This window comes from Zingiber officinale, chromosome 8B, assembly GCF_018446385.1.
Source record: "Zingiber officinale cultivar Zhangliang chromosome 8B, Zo_v1.1, whole genome shotgun sequence".
In the NCBI taxonomy this organism is placed as follows: Eukaryota; Viridiplantae; Streptophyta; class Magnoliopsida; order Zingiberales; family Zingiberaceae; genus Zingiber; species Zingiber officinale.
Genome location: NC_056001.1, coordinates 40,092,502 through 40,112,287, shown reverse-complemented (window position 1 = coordinate 40,112,287; position 19,786 = coordinate 40,092,502). Strand labels below are relative to the sequence as shown.

Below are 19,786 nucleotides of genomic sequence, written 5' to 3'. Positions count from 1 at the left end.
TGGAGATTGCTGCGGAGGTTAAAAGAAGAAAAACATGAAAAGTGGACATTATTTATGCCAAGTAACATATGATAATTTTTCGGAATGATACATGCCCGTTTTAGATTGAAACTTGTATGCACAACAATGGTTCTAGGGTTGTTTTCCTAATCTTGGTGTCTTTGTATAAATGAAAAAAAAAAAAAAAAAACTCGCACAAACTTTCTTATAATTCCTTTTCAATGGGTGGTACTCATGATTTATGGGGTGACGGTCCAAGGAAAAAACGTATGGCATAACTTTATAAAAGGTTAAAATGTAATGAAGCTTAGGAGTTAAGACCTTAATATTTGTCACTGTTGTTGTGTCCATTAAGACACTGTGACATTCTTCCATTTATTCAAGGTGCCCCTAAAAGGGTGATAGATTGCTCTAATGACATTATAATAAATTAAGAGGTGGAAGATCCTTAGTGTACCTCAGTTGGGATTTTCCTATTTCATGGAAAAATAACTCTTTTTTGACTCTTATATTATTTCCTCTCTAAAACATGCATTATGATAGAGCTAAGCATTTCTTACATATTTCTTAAACTATATATTAATTGTTTGGGGTTACTAACATGCTATATCTACATGCCAGATACTTAGCTTCATTTAAATCATTACCGTGCTTTGTTTTTACTACTATTAGCACAGGAAAATACAGAATCCAAGTTCTTCAGTGCTCTGGTTTTACTTTCACATCTCCATTTGGCAAAGTATGCTGGGACTGTGCTGGTCTCCTTGATTCCTGAAAAAAAGGAAGCTAAACTATCAGCAAAATGGACTCTTCATTTTGTCAGTGAGAGAAATAATTAGTCCAAGCAATTGTCAATAAGAAATGTTTGCATCAATAAGCTTTTATGCAGAGATTAGTAATATATCACAAGTAGTTTGGATGATAATCTATCGAAAGGAATATATTTCCATTTAAGCATATAGACGAACATTTTACGACAAATTGGCATTCTGTTGTCTATGTTACTCAGAACTATGATTTAAACTGGCTGCTGAAGGTTAATGCACTCCATGGCTGACTATAACAGTATCTTCTGAATCTATATACAATCTATGATATGTCTTATTTCTTTTAGATAACATTTGGATGTATCCATAGCCTTCAGGTTTGTGCCCTCGCAAGGGGGAGAAAGTTTCGGTTCATCAAATTTACAGCTATCGCAGCAAAATAGAATGTTCAATGTAATTCAATTTGTAGTAGGTGATATTCAGTGAAAAAAAATGAATTGAAGTGTGATCTAGCAGTAGTTCATTCTATTCATTTGTACAAATTTAGTAGTTGGACATATGCAGAAATGAGTCATCAGAGCAGAAGCACAAGTTATCATATGTCCTGAATAGCAAAAGAAATGCTGAATTTTAGCAAAAATTAAGGATGACTCTGAAGGGTTAAGCTTTTGACTTACAGCGGCAGAAGTACGGATCTCCCTGTACATGTCTACTTCATCAGGAAAAGCGTGATCAAGCTCCTCAAGGAGATGCTTTCGAAGGCTCTATTACCATAGTAAAGATCATGAGCCAATGCAATGATATGCAACAATAAAAAGAAAATGGTTAATCAGAACGTATTGTATAAAAGCTATTGGCATTAAAGTTATTCCAAACTAAGAAATTATAGTTGATCACCCTCTCAGTTGAGAAAGCATAATACATGAATCAACAAGATTAGTGAAACTCAGGATAACTAAAGCAGGACATAACAGGGCTTGAGCATAATAGAGAGTATTAGTACAACATATATCATCAAAAAAATGCAACCTGAAATTTTCATTTTATGCAGAAAAGAAAAACAAAATAAAATCTTCACATATATATATATATTTAAAAAAATTTATGTAGGGAATTAAAGTATCAAATTAATATTGGAAGAGCAATGCATTAAGATATAAATCAATCTTCCAATCTTAGAGGTGATTTGAATGGTAGAAAAAAAAAAGTGGACTCCTTAAGATTGTAAGGTCAACAAACAAGTTATTACATAGCCCGCAAAACTTCTGCTAAACAGAAATCAATATGAGGATTGATCTGAAACTCAGTATACATTCATTTATAGTTGAATAAACATTCATATCATCAATCATTTTGAAGAATTTTGAATTGTAAAGTGCATCAAATCATGAATGTTTCAGGTTCAATTAGGAATTGTAAAATAGGTTACAAATTTCTTGTATCCTATATATAAATAGTGTATTATCTTTATTTAAGAGGATAATAGTGTATGATAAATAGACATATTGACCGTAATTTATAATTACAAAAAGAAATGTATGTTTATATCTCATTTGATCAAAAAAGTTCAAATTATCTAATTTAATTTCATTTAGAATTAAAATAAAATGAACTATATTTCACCATCACTAGCTTCTGAATCAATATGGTAATCATTCACTCCACTCTATCCATTGACTTCAAGTGGAAAAAGACAGAGGGGAAGACAATTTCAATGTGAGAGAATTTCTTCTCAAAGATTGACAACTCCACCATAGCCATCGGCTTCACCTTGGGGCACAAGTCTTGTTCTTCTTAATCACCATTGTGTTTCAAGTCCACCCTCACCATCAACTCTGGGTCTTCAAGCAACGAGATTTATTCTTCTATGTCACCAGCAACTCAAATTCCACCCTACTTGAGCTCCATGTAATAGAAAATTCAATTTTTAAATAATGTAATGGATTAAATTTTGGATGGGTTGGAATTGATTTAACAGGCATGTTAATTTAATGGCTCGGGCACAATTTCTGGCCTTTCCCACTCCCCGCAAATATGATTTGTCCAGTCAATTGGGATCATAATGATTCTTTTTCAACTCATGATACATGTACTTTTACATCTGAATCTACCACAATTCATATGATAGAAAACACAAATTGTGCAATTCTAACAACTATGGTGACAATTTAAGTGTTCAATCGGATTGCAACAGAAATTTAAAAGGAAAAAAAAAAGCAAGTCTTTCCTCTCGTGTCAAATAAATCCTGGAAAACAAGGGAAACAGGGAATTTACCTTAAAAGCATCGGACTTTCCTTTGGTTACCTGGTTCTTGGCAACACAATTATTTATCACATCCTTAGTGAACTCATCTGGATTCTTCCCGTCATCAATCAAACTTCATGGAAAATGGAATCTTTTAAAGCTATTCAAATACCGACAGAAAGAAAGAAAGAAATGAATAAAACAAAAGGAGCCCAGTTGAACGGGGATCAGAAACCAACCTGACGACCTCCAAAGGGATCTGAATGTTACACTTGTCAGCCATCTTCTGCATCGCATCGAACTCCGCTACTAAGGCGTTCCTGCGGTAGCCAAAATACAAAATACAAAAACCCTAGAATCAGAGGCACCAGCATCTCCAACGACAAACGAAGCGGAAAGGGAGAGGCAGAGAGGGCTTACAGTCTTTGGAGGAGAGGGAGTTGCGAGGCGACGCTGAAGGAGGACACTGTGATGTAGAGCTGGTAGAGGAGACCAAGGGTCTTGTCGATGGAGTTGATGACCTGGTTGAGGTTCTGCTTAGCCTCCTCTGCGGGGTCGGAGGCGGCGCCTGAAGTAGGGTTGGGGGCGGGGCTGGGTGTGGCCGAAGCGGAGGTGGAGAGAACGCCGTTACCGGTGGCGGAGGAAGAGTTCTGCGGCGAAGGATCCATGGAATCAGTAACGCGACTATCGAAATCAGTGATGAAACTAGTACATTACCAATAATAACGACATTAACTCGGCCTCCAATAAATGGGCCGATATTGGGCTGCACATCACCATGCTTCAGTGAAAGTAATGCAACTATTTTATAAAATATAATGATATTAAAACTGACGTGGCATTCCTATGTTTTTATAAGGTGAAAACCTATAGATTTTGTTTACATATCTAGCATTAAAAAAAACTTCTTTTTTTTTTTTGAAAGATTAATGAATAAAAAAGGATTTGGTGCACTTTTTTATTGTATTTATAATGAAATTAATATTTAATAAATCGAAAACATAAAAATAGTTTAGCAATTGACAAATGAATTCCTAATTAAATTTTATAACTCAAATGTCATTATTAAAAAATATTACAAAACAGTGGAAAGCTAAAACAAAGAGAGCGTTTCAGTAATTTCCTAAAATAGCTCTCTCTTTTTTAAGATTGAAGACGAAAAAAGATTAATAACTAAAGTTTGTTTCTGGCAGAAAAGCAACCGGAAACAACCCGCCTGCTCCCGCTCGCCTCCACCACCGGCCCCCTCCGCCGGAGCACCGCCGCAGAAAGTTTCCGCCCTTCCACCCCCCACGGCCCGGCCGCTGCGCCGTTCGAGGACTGGCACGCCACCGCAAACAATAGGCACGACGTGCAGAGGATCGCGCAGAGCCGGCCTAGAAACACTGTCGCCGACAAGCTCGCGACGAGGAAGAATGCGCCGGTGGCCGCGTCGTTGATGCACGTCGGCTTCAGGTGAATAGTCGCCTGCTTCCTCCGCTCCGCTGGCTCTTCCGGCTCCGAGAGAGAGGACAAGGCCGCCGTTGACACGCGCGAGGATGAGCAAGAGGAGGAGGAGGAGGAAGTGAACAAGGAGGAAGCGGAGGACGATAAGGACCCCGTTCGGCGCTCATCCTCCTCCTCTGACTTCTTCTCCGACGAAATCGACTGCCGCCAAGATGAAGACTTGCTCGCCTTCTTCCTCTGCATCAATTTCGTCGACAAAACATTAATAAAAACTGACAAAGCTTCAATTTTGATCATGTAAACTGATCAAAAGAGCTTTTTTTTTTGGTGTTTGAGTTTTGGTGTTCATACCAAATGACTGAAGATCTTGCGAAGAGACCGACGGCGAAGGCAGTTGCTGTCTTCGCCGGCCGCCGCCGCCTCGCATTCGGGATCCTCGACGACGACGAAGCAGCCGAAGAGGCCACTGCGATTTCTCTTTTCTCCCATTCCGGTAGAATTGAACAGCGGCGGAACGGCCTTCAGGCTCTGTGTTTCTCGCCCAATGAATCGAATGGCGCCCTTTCAAGCTCTTTATATAGAACAACAGAGACAGAGACGTGAGGGAGTGGCTTGGCCGTTACGTCCCGTTCCGTTCCGAGCCCCTTCTCGTCTCAGTTAACCGCTTCGGCTCGTACGTATCATCGTTCCCACCCATCGGTCAACACGCAGTTTCTACCACACTTACGTGGGCCCCAGTCTGTCTTCAACAAATAGCCATGCGGATATGCGAGTGGGTGCAAAAGACACAGGTGCCACGAAGCATGCAGTTTCATACGGTTGCAGTGTCGTTGACATTTGACCAAATCGTGGGCAGTTTCGTACTTGAATGTCGGAACAGGCTTACGAATCTTTCTTGACCAAGTCAACCCTACGCGTTCTCAAAGTCCAACGATTCCTAATTAGCAGAAGCACTGGATCAATAATTTACATGATAATTTCATCATTTTCCCGACAGCCTTCTGGTCACGAGAATGGAATATATTCCAAGGATTATTTTTTTGTTTTTCAAGATGTAGAAAGATCGAGGAACACGCGATACGTGCTTGCTCTCTTTGTTGTTGTGGTGGAGGGAGCATCATCTTGTGCTAACAGACTTGATGACATTCTCATCAGCAATTAGGAATTCTATATGTACAAATACAGGATAAATACACACCTTAATCTCCCACAGAAGGATAAATTCCCAAGGAAACTAGCTAGGGTTCATCGATACTATAGACAAGAATCTAACATGAAATAAACACGAAGATTATACACTTCGAGGGTGGCCATGGAGTTTTCAGCAATAACTTGTCCTCTCATAGTCCGGTGGTAGGGATGGGCATCTCTCGTTCATGTGAGGATATGGCTCCATGGTATTGTATCCTGGCAGTTCCATTCGATATCGGCCCTTGATTTGACAATAAGGAAGTTTCACATTGTCGTATCTGTTGCACCACTGCGGCAGACGGCTCGAGTTGCTCTCGAAGAAATTGAGGGTGTAGGCATCTTTGATCTGCACGGCACCGGGAGTTAGTAAAATCACAGTTAGAATTCTGGAAAGTTTTCTAATCAGTTCTGAGGGGAGGACTTACAGTGAACTCTGTAACTTGTATCGAGTTGGCAATTGGGTCGAACAATCCAGCTGCCTTGTACAGTTCGAGAATGAAGGCAATACATGATGTTGATTTTCCATCAGAGTAGATCCAATCATCTTGTTCGGGAATCGTCAATAACTCATCGAAAGAAGTTCCGTTATTTTCTGCTTCGACAATGATTTCAGGCAGATCAAGACCCTGCATAGAGATTTAAGTTTTCCAATGAAGAATAAAAGTGCCCAATTTAAAGGTGTCGAATTCTCCCAAGACCGTATGAAACTTTTCTGTAAGAATACATCCAATTATGAAACTACTTAATCGAAATTACTTTTCAAAAATTTAGTCCAAAGTATCCAAACTATAGCTCTAAGACAAATGCAAAGATTGTCAGTGATGTCAAATCTGTTGAATTTCAGAGCACTGCAATGCCCGTAAAAAATACTTTTCATCAACATCTAATTTATGAATTAGGAAGGAAATCTTATCTTGAAAAAAAAAATATCTAGGCTACAAACATATGGTTTCAACACAAAGAAGAAAAACTGATCTAGAAGCAAAATAGAAGCCATTAGTCCAAGTAGATCCATTGAATAGGAAAATAGCACAAATACATGAAAGGTGAAGTATGCCAACAGGGTGCAGACAGTATACCTCAGTTCCGAGTCGCTTGTTCAGAGCTTCATTCCACATATTTGCAGCGTAGTCTGGCTGGATTTTATTCCACATGGTCATCACAGAAGCCACCTATAGGATCAAAACTATAACTTAGCCACTATTTTTTGAGGTCACAAAAATATTCCAATTTTCAAATACTATAATGGAAATAAAGGCATAAATAAGATTATTGTGAATCTCGAGGGAAGACTTGTAATGGAGGATTTAGTTGAAAAGTGCAAGTAGATTGACTGTCTAGGTATACATGTCTAGGAATAAATAGTTAGCTATGAAAGACAAAATTAGCCATGAAAAAAAGAAGAAAAAAAAAAGTTAAGATATGGTTCATAATAGGAGCATAGAATCTGCTGTAGTAGACATGTATTCGTTAGAATCAGTGAAATTTCCAAAAGATTAATACATTTAAAAATATGTAAGGAGACTCAAATTTTATGATTAACTCTGCAAAGTGCCAGGCAAATAATAAAAAAATATAAGCAGAAAACCAAAATCGAGTGTGGCAATATATCCCAGAAGAACTGCATATTAGTAAGATATAAGTGAGAAAAAAAAATAGCACATAAGAGACAAAAAGGAACAGAAAATTAGCTTCGAAAGAAGACACTAGTGGTGTCATACCACATGTGAATCAAGAGGTGGTGGATAGTTCCCACTTGTAGTATCTATCCAGCTGAATATCATGTTATGATATCCGTAAGGCTTATTTGACATGCTTTCAGCATACTCCCAAGCTGCAGTGTTGTTAAATTTTGCTCTGATATCTGGATGGAGGGGAAGTAATGCAATGTGTGGATTTGAGTCATCTTTGGTGAGCTCGAATTCCCACCACTCTTCCCATGGTAGAATAACTATTATATCCTCTCCCTGCAAAATAAGAATCAGTCTATGACAAATAAGAATAAAAGAAAGACAAAGTGTAAGAAGAAGAATTACTTTATCACTATAGTATGGTCCAGAAAACACAACTAGTAGTTATCTACTTGAATACTCAGAAGAAAATCCTGAAACTTTAAGAACATCCTCTCAAAAGGCTAAAGGAAATCACCTGTAAGGAAAATTAGGAGACATTAGGAAAATTTGATTTGTTGCTGATATTTAAAAATTGATGGTAGTTTGATTCCTCATGGCCATCTTAATTACATTAATGAAAGGTCTATCTTAAATTGATCTAAATTGCTTATTCAGAAGCAGCTCATGTGTATGAATATCCACTAGCCCGCCAACCATTAGGTTTATTATACGTGGCAAAAGGGCAAGGTAAGGTGTCAGCAGGAGATTGGTCTGTGGGACCCAGTGAGAACTAGTACCAGCTACAATGTGGAAGGCCAACTAATTAATTTTAGGATTAACTTGGAATGTGACCGGAGGAAATCATTTGTCGCACTAGGTGTCCACTCTGGGACAGTAAGATGCTGATCCTGAGGCTTATAAAAGACGTTGGGTGCTAGCGCCGTGGGAACTTTGTGCCAAAACTACTAATCACTAGAGACAAAAGGGTGATAGACTGGCTGATAACAGGCCACAATTTTGATTGGAATCCTGGGTCTGCATCTCTAGTTGGGACTACTTGAAAGATCGAATCACCTTGAGATCAACATTGAAATATGAATCAACTTCAAAACAAGGAGTGCGCTGCAGGAGTTGCAGGCACCTTAGACAATTGAGAATGACCTCATGGCACTTTGATTGAGCTGGACTTACCTCAGTTGAATTAAGTAACCTTTATAGAAGCCCTGAATTATCTCGAACGAACTAGGCTTACTGCATTCCAACCTCTCACCGTCCTTCAGTGAACTTACTTTTGGTCTGCATTCACTGTAACTAGGGGATATTGCACGATCAAGGTGTTACTTGACCACATTGCTAATACTAAATCCAACAGATACACATATATAACCAGTGCTTTGACACTTGTTGAGTGTCAATATTAGTAGACTTTTTTTTAACCGCATCCAATAGATGAATCTTCCTAATAGCTAAGTTAGTATAAAACTCATTTGGATATCTCTCAACAAGTTTTTCTTTTGAATGATTATTGATCATCGAATTTTACTAAAAACGGAGGTATTATTATGCATATACTATTTTGGCTCTCTTGCATCATGCATCAAGCAAAAATTAATGTAGCTTTATTGACAGTCTTATTCCGTATCAAACATACAATCTTCTACATTCTTTAGTAATATACTGCTGAAAAAAAAATAATATATATTAAAAACCAAGTTGTGTCACACATCATGCATATATCTAAATGATTTATCCTCTGCATTTGCATACAAAATAAGAATGCATTGATTCGTTTGGGGTAAAACATGAATATGATACCAAAGATTAATAAAATAGTTTAGAACTAGAAATCATAAATCAGATCTAACCTTCTCATTCTCATGGCCTGATTCACCAACCCAAAGCTTTCCTTCAGAATCCTTTAGGCAAACTGCACTATGGCCAGCATATGACCCACTAACCCACTTTTCTAAAGTCTCAAATCCACCCCAACGTCCACGAATTTTTGATATAACCAAAAAGTCTCCTGAGTGAATATCATCAATGTTGATAGTTGAAATCCACGGTTGAGGTCGTTGCTCAAATGTAGCCCCCATATGCTTCTCAAGAAAAGCAAGATTTGAACTTTCACCCCATCCAGTATTTGTAAATAGAGGAAAGACGTCCCACAACGCCTGAAGAGTTCCAAGCATTCCAGATTCCATAAGAAAAATTGACACTCCATGATTTTTCACCTGGTTTACAAAATAGCACCATAAACAACTTAGTGGAGCAGAGATAGCAAATTATGATAATAAAAATGTATCTTTTGTTACAATGTTACAAACTGATGAAGCAACTTACATATTCATATTCAGCTTCTCCATCCCACTCATGAAAATCAAGAGTATGTTCCCGAGACAACAAGTAGTAATCCCATGTCACACGATATGGAGTAGCAAAGACATAAAGATCCATGCAAGTCCAACTATGGGCATTGCTTGTCTGCACAACCAAAAAAGGCAAAAGTCATTGATAACAAAATAATATTTTTTCACATTAAGAATGAAAAACAAATTAAGTAAAAAACTAGATGAGAGACGACAATGCAAAGACCATAAGTGAACAAAAAGACAGGTGAAAATAAGAAACTTTTGCCATGTGTATCCCCTTCCCACTAATATGCCAACAACTAAATTCCAACATAAGAATAATTACATGGCAGGAAGATTCCAAAAAGTGAAATTAGGACTCCAACAGGTTGCAAGTCCTTGTAATTGAACTAAAAAGCTTTCAGATTGGTGAACTTTAAATTGAAAACATAACGATTATGATTCACTCAACAACAATAATCCACATTGAGAGAAGGTGCCAATTAGCTTAGCAGGTATATCTCTTGGAAACCGTTGCCAAGGTTTTGCATCCATACAACGCTTCACCATCTAGGTGGGGTTTATCTTTTTGGTTGTCTTCAGAAAAGATAAAAAAATAAGTGCCACTTTGAGAACTAGTAGATCTGGTAGGCTGCAATATGCATTGAACCACCAAGAGATATCCTAATCTAAGCAGAAAATGGAGATCATGCTTTTTCAAGCAACTAACTCCGTAGCAATATACAAGCTTTTGGATAGTTCCACCTGTGAATTGGAAGATATTTTTGTTTAAGCTTCACCATCAGGCAGCTTATTAGGAATAAAAAAGATATTTCCAGTAAGGTAAGCATCAGTAATGAAAAAACCACAAGTTTCTTCACCCAAATACGCTTTGTACAGTCCCAAACTCAAAACTAGAGAACCACTTATCGTTGACCTGTACCTTCAACCAATTTCAGAAAATTATAATGCACAAGTAGAGATAGATCCAGCTCCTATGTTTAAGGATCCACAATGAACTAAATAACTCTCGTCTTCCACCAAGATAGAAGTTATTCCCCAATCAAATGGGAGTTTTTGTTTTGTTTTTTTAATAGTACGGAAGCCACTTATTCAAGAAGAACTACATCAAAATTTGCTAACCCTTTTTCTCGCACCTCAATTTACTATCTTCTTTAGCACAATTACAATGAGACTTAAACCACACGCTACCTAGAACCCAAATTTCAAGTCAACCCCATAATCGCTCCGCCATTAATTAATTATGAAGGATAATACAAAGGATCGTCCGAATCAAAATTACGAACCTTGATATGGATCGTGCCGCCTCCGAATTGGGACTTGCTCTTGTTGTGGAACTCCATCCACGCGGTGTTCTTGTAAAAGCAGGCACCTTTCCATTGCAGGTCGGCCTCAGGAGAGGATGCGGCGCCGACGAAGGTAGGGAGCAGGTCTACGGCGCTACGGAGGGAGCGGAGGAGGGGCCAGGCGACCCGCCGGGGAAGGAGGGGGAGCAGGTCGATGACACGGAGCGGGGCCTTCCAGGAACCCGCATCGTCCCAGAATGAAGGCAAAGAGGAGGAGGAGGAGAAGAAGAAGAGGAGAGGGGAAGCAATTAGGACGAGGAAGAGAGGGAGAAAGAGGTGCTTGACAGCAAGCCTTGGCTTCATGGCGATGGAGGAGAAGAGATGAGAAGAGGCGCAGAGAACAGAAGACGGCGGACGCAAACATAGAACACAAGGACGGCCAATTATTATCCGCTCATAATAATAAGAAATGCTAAAAAAAGGTTTTAAAATTTTGTAAAAATATAGAATTAATAAATTAAATTATTTAATGAAACAACTTTTCCATGTCTTTAATAAATAAAAGCTTATTAATTTGATTAAAGACAGGACTGTATTAAAGACATTTATGAGAAAAATGACATTCCAATGGCATTCATTAAATCACCAAATTCCTTGTTATGAAAAGTGTCCCTCCGACTAAGGCTAAGGCTGAGTAAGTCTTTGATTTACCTGAAGGGGTATGCCGTTGCCGCACGAGCAAGGTTGGAGGGCCTGACGGCAGGCCTGGCCCAATCATATAGGAGCCCAATATATATATATATATAAATTATTTATATATTTAAAAATAATTTTATTTTTTAAATTTTAGATAATATAATTAGCTAAGGATATAGATGGTTTTAAAAAATAAGTCTCTTTTAATTTAAACCATAAATTGTAAAATCAATTGGTTCTAAAAATATTTGAATACGTCGCGTGATAATTATGCAATGATACTAGATGGTGAAGATACAATCTGTTTTCTTTGACAATTTAAGTCCTCTTCGTTCGTGAGTGATCAAGACTCAAGAAGTTTTTATTTTATTAATTGTTACATTTTATTTGTTCGAAATCTATTTTATTTCAATTTTGAGAGATATGTTTTCTTTTTTATATAATATAATATGTTTAATTTTGATGAATGTTACGAGGGTCTAAGGACTTTTTAATCGCTCCACTTATCTAATGATGCCTCCTGTATATTTTATTTTTGATATTTTTTTATTACTTAATTAATTTGACGGTGTATATTAGTTTTTACTCTCCTTAATACCAATTCATAATTTGTATTAAATCGAGACTCCGTTATTTTTTTAATCGACTTGAGAATGTGAAAGCGGGGAGATTCTAAAAAGTTGAGTATTCGGATTTTTTTTAAAAAAAAATCATAAATTTTAATTCTATTGATGTATTCCAATTTTCTTTAATTGCTCTTTTCTTGTGAAGTATATGTATCATTCTATATTTAGGCTTTTTGCTTCCAGATTAATTTTAGTTGTCTATCCAATTATTAATAAAAAAACTTATTTAATTTGGATATAATCGAATCGCAATATTTAAAAGGGTAAGGTTTCCATAATTCCAATTCCAAGGTTAATATATCTTTTTTTTTAATTACCCTGTGAGTTTTTGTCCACTTGACGGTTACTGTGAATTCATACCAAGCGTCGGTGAGGCCCTCAAGTGCAGCACCTGCAGTTGTCACCGGAAAGACCACAACGAGATGTACCTGCTCCGGAACGGTGCCACGATGCCACTCCCACTGCTAGCGGCTTCGACAGTGTTGCCCCACGGGCAAGGCTTTCAGCGCCACATCTGACCTAATGGTGCGGGATGGGAATAGTTGTGTAGCGGCAGTGGGAACGAAGTCGTCGAGTGAGATCTAGCAATGCAACGACCGTCCATGATGTCGAGGAAGAGGTTCCAAACCAAGTTCACGACGGAACATAAAGAGAAGATGCTGGTGTTCGTAGAGAAGGTGGGGCGGCGGATGTAAGAAGGCAGGGTTGGGAGGGGGTGAGAAGACATGTGTTCAAGGTAAGGATGCACAATAACTAGAGTTCATTCAAGAAGCAAAACCACAACAAGCAGCAATAGCTTCTAGAAGATGATGAAGAAGAACACTAGAATCAGCAGGTTCATAGTCATCGCCAATATTGTCACCGCCACCATGAAATGTCAGTGGATTGAGATATATGCCTACTTTCAATTACTTCAATTTACAATCATGTTATATGATTCTGTCCGGAATCTGAGTCAGACGGATCGTCAGGTGAGATGGATAGAATGTTGATGGAGTCGCGATGTTCCGGAGGGGAGGTGCTGAGATGACTTCCGTGTTGACCAAGTCTTCAGAAGTACTTTGGTCAACGTTGCCTGCAGCCAGCGATCGGGTCGCCCCGATCTCTGGTATCCCGATCCTCAAGTCAGATCCAACGAATATATAAATAACAAACTAATAATATAATAATGAAACAAATGAGGGACGAGTACAGAAAACGTACCTTATCCCAGGGGAACACCCTCGGATGGGACGCTGATCGAGTTGTCGCGACTCGGAAGAGCAGATGACTTTGAGCCGGATGAATAGCTGGATCTGACGACACGAAACCGATCGCGGTGGTACGGAAACCTGATGCGACCTCGTCACATAGTCTGGGATAAGGTATCGACACACATATCGGAAAATAATAGCGACACGTAGGCCGGGAGATAATAGAGACACGCAGGCCGAGAGATTGCACACAACCCAAGATCTAACATATAGGTCAGACGATATAAAGACCAAAACATAACCACGGCTCGAGGCCCGAAACACAACCATGACACAGAGCTAGAACAACGATTGCCCGAGGTCTGATCAACGCTGAAAACATACGTCAACATGGATCGAATATCGAATCAGCGTAGGCGATGTATGACCGCGAGGATCGAAGGAGAGACGGTGGGGGGACGGCTGCGGCTTAGAGTAGATTTTGTGTTGCCCTGGTCAACGGAGCGACGGCCGCTGGTAAGGAGGGAGAGGGAGCGGAGCGAGGCTGCTGGATACAATGGTGGTTCGACAGTAGCCATTGTCGTCGGTGTCAGGTCATGCGGAGAGGAGGAACTGCACTGGTCGTCGTGTAGAAAGGAGCCCCGGTGATGACCGTGGGAGGCGGTGTTCGGTGGCAGCGTGCGTGGCAGTGGCTGGGCCGGAGGTGACGGGGGAGGCGAAGTGATGGCAGAGGCGTGGAGAAGGCTGCTTAGAGGAGTTGCAATTAATCTGTCCGACACTGACGTCGCGAAGAGAAAGAGGAAGTGGAGAGGCAGTCGTTGTGAGGAGAAGGAGAAGGAGCAGTGGCGAGCGCCGGCGAAGAGGGGAGCATGAGGAAGAGGGGAGGGGCAGAAGCCGGTCCAGCAGCGGTGACACGCGAGGAGGAGGAGAGGGAGAGGAGAAGAGGTGGAGGGCGGCGGCCAGCGTTGGCGCCGGTGAGGATCGGACCCTTCGTGAAGTCCCTTGGCGGCGGCAAAAAAACCCCGAAGCAGCCTCCCTTTAGCCTCTGTTTGGATGGGGTGAGGTAAGGTTCATTAATGGAATGGGATAGAAGGGGAAGGGAAGGAAAGGAAAGGAAAGTAATATATTTATCTTATCCTTGTTTGGAAGGGAGAGAAAGTTTATGTGAGAGGAAAGGGATGGAATGAAGGTTAAATATACAAATTTACAAAAATATCCTCTTATTTTTTTTAATAAATCTGCATGTGAAAAAATAAATAAGGATATAATTGTAATAATTTCTCCTTACCCTTCCTTACACCCCAATTTAGGTTGTAAGGAATTTCGCTTATTCCCGAGCATGCAAGGGGAGGCTTTACCCTTCTCTCCCCTTCCCCTTCATAGCTCACTCTCTCCCAAACAAGGGTAAAAATTCATTTTACCCATGTTTACCTTTCCCTCCCCTTTACTCACCTCCTCCCAAACAGAGGGTTACAGTGCTCCCACTTCCTCCTTAAAACCCTATAGAGTGAAAAGATCATCTTGTCCTTCCTCTTTCCTTTAATTATTCTTCTGCCCTAAGTCATATCCACATCATTGTAAGAGTAATTTCATAGTTAATATTACATGTTAAATTATGTTATACATTAAAATTTCTAAATTTAAAATTGAACCATACAATAATAATAGATTATATTTTATTCTCGTAATCTTAATTATATTATATGATTACATGATACTAATATTATAAAGTTATATATGATAATTTAAACTAAATATACAGTGTGCATATTTTTCAAGTTGAATTTAAAGGATTTAAATTAATTATTTAGAGTTTTTTATAATTTACATTTTTTATATTCTACTAAATTTAATCGATAAAAACTCATAAATATTTATCTAGTTTAAAAGAGAGAGAAAAAAGGGAAGATTAATATTGTCTGAGGAGACCTAATTTTTCAAATTTACTTCGGGATGCAAAATCTATAAAACTAAAATGGCAAAAACTGACATTACAATGTTTTCTTTATTTTTATTATATCTTGATTGTTTTAAAATTGGACGGCAATATGGTCGTCAGACTATTTTTTTCCTAATTCATTAGGAAAAAAAATTTAATTTCTTTTAGATATATATATAGAGAGAGAAATTCTAAGATTTTTTTTAGATTTTTAAATTTAGTTTAGTAATTCAACTCGAGCCTAAGCCATGCTTCCATCGCATATGATGCGACATTAACACTCAATTTAACTTGTCTAAATTAGACTTGGCACAACATAATTAAACAATATATAATATTCATTCTTTATTTTATTTATGTTATGTTACATTCTTATATTTGTTTTATCAACATAAGTATTACTTGTTGGTTTTTTAAATGATTAATTGGCTAAATTTTGTGAAAAAAAATTGTCACTTTAATGAATAAAAAACTTGAGTAAATTTTTCTTTATCAACAAATTTTTATTATTTTAAAACACTCTAAAATTATTTTAATTATATTTTTATTTTGTTTCCAAAATATCTCCAATATAACATTATCATTTTACATCTCATAATTTATATTTGTAAGTATTCTACAGGGTTATATCACTGAAAAATAATCATGCTTTTACGAAAAATTTTACAATGAAATTTTCTATGAAGAATTTTACAATGAAATTTTCTTTACCAACTAAGTTGTCACAAGATTTTATGACAAAAACTTTTAAATTTATCATAAATCAACGATAAAATATTTATCATTGTAAATCAACTATTAAATTAGTGACGAAATATTTTTATCGTAAATTAGCAACGAAAACTATTTTCATCTATGATTTATGACAAAAATTATTCTCATCACTACTTGGATTAGCTAAAAAAAATTAAATTAGAAATATTTTCATTTAACCGGTATAGGTATTTCTATCCTTCATCCATTTGCTATGGGATAAAATCGAGAAATATAGATGGACCACAGGGATGACCTAATACCATTAGTAACTCGAGGGCCATAGACGTTTACTTGCATTGTATGGGAATTAAACCATCATTATTAAAAAAACTCATCCTTCTATTTACCATCTCGCACCAGGCCGGGGGCTAAATTAGAGATATTTTACATATATGGGGAGTGTATAAGTATTTTGGATAAAATCAGTACGAAACTATATTTAATTTTGGCAAACACAAAGTACGAAATGAGAATATATGAAAGTAATTTGGATAAAAGGTAAAAAAAAAATGACGTTTAATTCATTAGTGATTAAAAAGGCATTTATTTAATAGAAAATGAAATAACCTATACAAAACAATAGAAATATATATTAAAAAAGTTTGCCTACATACAAACAGATGCTGTGGTGTAGTGGTCATCACGTTAGTCTTACACACTAAAGGTCCCCAGTTCGATCCTGGGCAGCATCAATCCATTCTCTGTTTTCATTTTTAATAAAGAAAAAGTTGTGCCGGTTAAAAGTGAGGAAGTCAACTATGCACGAATTCCACTCTTTTCCATCGTTTTTCTTTTTGTTTTTTTTTTTAAAAAAAAGAAGAAGAGAAGTTGAAGGCAACTATGCACGATCAATCCATTCTCTGTTTTCATTTTTAATAAAGAAAAAGTTGTGCCGGTTAAAAGTGAGGAAGTCAACTATGCACGAATTCCACTCTTTTCCATCGTTTTTCTTTTTGTTTTTTTTTTTAAAAAAAAGAAGAAGAGAAGTTGAAGGCAACTATGCACGAATTCGTTGTTGGCACGATCATGCTCTTCTGTCTTCCAATTTGAAGTCTTCTCCAACCCTTCCACCTTTTGCCAACGTTCTTCAATTATTCTTAGTTCTTCAGCCCTTCTTGGCAGACAGCTTTTCGAGGTTCATCTTTCTTTACTTCTAACTAAATTTGGCTTGTTGCAATTTTAATTTTGTTACAGCTAAATCAAAGTCTTAAGTTATCAATCTGCCACGCATCTAGCTACTAGCTCCTTGAATCTGTTGTTTAATTTCCCTAAAATTGCACTTTAACCAAGCATTGCTCAGATGGGCGCGTGCCTGAGCAAAGGCAAACGGCCGGCGGGAACAGAAGCCACTGATAAGTTAAGTTCTTCAGCCCTTCTTGGCGGTGCCGTCCTCGGCAAGCCATTTGAGGACGTGAGGTCCGTTTACGCCCTCGGCAAGGAGCTCGGCCGTGGCCAGTTCGGCGTGACCTATCTCTGCACCGACAAGGTGACCGGCGCGAAGTACGCATGCAAGTCCATCTCCAAAAGGAAGTTGGCCAACGAAAGCGAGCGGGAGGACGTCCGGAGGGAGATCCAAATCATGCAGCACCTCACCGGTCAGGCCAACGTAGTCGAGTTCAAGGGGGCTTACGAGGACAAGAGCTCGGTGAACTTGATCATGGAACTGTGCGCCGGAGGAGAGCTGTTCGACCGGATCATCGCCAAGGGGCACTACTCGGAGCGGGCGGCGGCGGCCATGTGCAGGGCGATAGTGAACGTGGTGAACATCTGCCATTTCATGGGGGTGATGCATCGCGATCTTAAGCCCGAAAACTTCCTGCTCGCTTCCATGGACGAGGGAGCCATGCTCAAGGCCACTGATTTCGGACTCTCTGTTTTCATCGAGGAAGGTAATTAAGCCAATTTCAAACAGTCACAATTGGTAGCTAGAGGTTGACTCTTTCACTGTCAAAGATTACAGAATCTATTGATCACTTCAGGCAAAGTGTATAGAGATATAGTTGGAAGTGCCTACTACATTGCTCCTGAAGTCTTACGGCAACGTTACGGGAAGGAGATAGATATTTGGAGTGCAGGCGTTATTTTGTATATTCTTCTCTGTGGCGTACCTCCTTTTTGGGCTGGTAATTAATTAAGCTTGCATCGATCCCAATCTAGCTAGCTATTTCAATCAACAGTAAATCTATTTGTTTCATGCATCCCTTTAATTAATTTCTCCACAGATACTGAAAGAGGAATCTTTGATGCTATCATCGAGGGAGAGATCGACTTCGAGAGTCCACCGTGGCCATCTATATCGAACAGTGCCAAAGACTTAATCAAGAAGATGCTGACGCAGGATCCAAAGAAAAGAATCACTTCTGCTCAAGTTCTCCGTATGAACCTTGTTATGTAACTTAAATTATATATGATCTCTTGTTTGGGAATCATGCATGGAGCTGCGGCATGTCTTTTCAGAGCACCCGTGGCTCAAGGAAGGTGGAGAGGCATCAGACAAACCCATAGACAGCGCAGTGCTGTCAAGGATGAAGCACTTCCGTGCCATGAACAAGCTTAAGAAGATGGCTCTGAAGGTTATAGCTGAGAGCCTTTCAGAAGAAGAAATCAAAGGGCTGAAGCAGATGTTCGCCAACATGGACACAGACAACAGTGGGACGATCACGTACGAGGAACTGAAGACGGGATTGGCTCGCCTCGGGTCGAAGCTCTCAGAGACTGAAATCAAGCAACTGATGGATGCAGTAACAAAAATCTGAATTATTCCTGAGTTGCATTATTTTTAAGTACGATCAGACTATACCGATCGATGACAAAATTAATGAATTGTCTCTTTAATTTTTCAGGCTGATGTGGATGGAAATGGGACGATCGACTATATCGAGTTCATAACGGCCACAATGCATCGGCATAGACTAGAAAGGGAGGAGCACTTGTATAAAGCTTTTCGATATTTCGATAAGGACGGCAGTGGGTGAGATTGTGTGTGTGTGTGTGGAACTCTACTGATAATTGACATTTTAATTTCTTTTCTACTGATCCCCTCGTCGATCGACAGGTTTATTACGAGAGATGAACTTGAGACAGCCATGATAGAGCATGGAATGGGCGACTTGGAGACTATCAAAGAGACCATATCGGAAGTCGATAAAGATAATGTAAAGTGTACAACACAGTTGATGATCAGTTGTTTTGTTCATCATAGACGCGCACGTAATATTGATCTCTCTCTCTGTGGCCACAGGATGGGAGGATCAACTACGAGGAGTTTTGTTCAATGATGCGAAGTGGTGCGCAGCAGCCATTGAAGCTGGTGTAGTTTGCTAATTGGTTCATCTTGGCATAAGTTCGAGTCACGGAAACCATCTTTTACCGACGGAAGCTGCTCTAGGCTGCTTGTTTTCTTAAAAATTATTTTTGAGTTGAAATGTTTGAAAGGATTGTCAAATGTTTTTTTCAGGAATAAATAAATAAATATTTCATTTGTTATTTTATTTTTAATTATTAATATTGTGAAGTGAAGACCTTGGTATTTTTGAGCCTCACGCGAAGTTCTACTGCGTCTCTCTTAAACCCTCGCTCTTGCCTTCGCCGTTCCTCTTCCTCGCCACCGTCCGCTTCCGCAGCCGCCGCCGCCGATTTGGCGGTCCTCCCAACTCTTC

General features: G+C 38.8%; 4 protein-coding genes and 1 non-coding gene across 5 annotated transcripts; 2 read left to right on the top strand and 3 right to left on the bottom strand.

Moving 5' to 3' along the window:
- Positions 1-552: 552 nt before the first annotated feature.
- On the bottom strand, positions 553-3,739 carry LOC122017411 (mediator of RNA polymerase II transcription subunit 10b-like). The gene is made up of 5 exons (XM_042575026.1): positions 3,433-3,739; positions 3,252-3,332; positions 3,043-3,145; positions 1,445-1,531; positions 553-771 (listed from the first exon to the last, which is right to left on the bottom strand). The coding sequence occupies exons 1-5, from the start codon at positions 3,678-3,680 to the stop codon at positions 700-702; spliced, it is 591 nt and encodes a 196-aa protein (XP_042430960.1). The 5' UTR covers positions 3,681-3,739; the 3' UTR covers positions 553-699.
- A 321-nt stretch (positions 3,740-4,060) lies between these two features.
- Positions 4,061-5,027, bottom strand: LOC122016886. The gene is made up of 2 exons (XM_042574309.1): positions 4,810-5,027; positions 4,061-4,695 (listed from the first exon to the last, which is right to left on the bottom strand). Exons 1-2 carry the CDS (start codon positions 4,945-4,947, stop codon positions 4,186-4,188), a joined length of 648 nt encoding a protein of 215 aa, XP_042430243.1. The 5' UTR covers positions 4,948-5,027; the 3' UTR covers positions 4,061-4,185.
- A 553-nt stretch (positions 5,028-5,580) lies between these two features.
- On the bottom strand, positions 5,581-11,362 carry LOC122015566. Its single transcript, XM_042572539.1, has 7 exons — positions 10,918-11,362; positions 9,603-9,743; positions 9,128-9,493; positions 7,371-7,616; positions 6,729-6,821; positions 6,075-6,275; positions 5,581-5,995 (listed from the first exon to the last, which is right to left on the bottom strand). Exons 1-7 carry the CDS (start codon positions 11,278-11,280, stop codon positions 5,780-5,782), a joined length of 1,626 nt encoding a protein of 541 aa, XP_042428473.1. The 5' UTR covers positions 11,281-11,362; the 3' UTR covers positions 5,581-5,779.
- A 5,384-nt stretch (positions 11,363-16,746) lies between these two features.
- TRNAV-UAC lies at positions 16,747-16,819 on the top strand. The gene has a single exon. It is a non-coding gene; the product is annotated as a tRNA-Val (tRNA).
- A 313-nt stretch (positions 16,820-17,132) lies between these two features.
- On the top strand, positions 17,133-19,514 carry LOC122013429 (calcium-dependent protein kinase 2-like). The gene is made up of 8 exons (XM_042569707.1): positions 17,133-17,262; positions 17,428-18,016; positions 18,107-18,250; positions 18,350-18,502; positions 18,585-18,868; positions 18,971-19,098; positions 19,183-19,282; positions 19,369-19,514. The coding sequence occupies exons 2-8, from the start codon at positions 17,428-17,430 to the stop codon at positions 19,441-19,443; spliced, it is 1,473 nt and encodes a 490-aa protein (XP_042425641.1). The 5' UTR covers positions 17,133-17,262; the 3' UTR covers positions 19,444-19,514.
- The last annotated feature ends 272 nt before the right edge of the window (positions 19,515-19,786 follow it).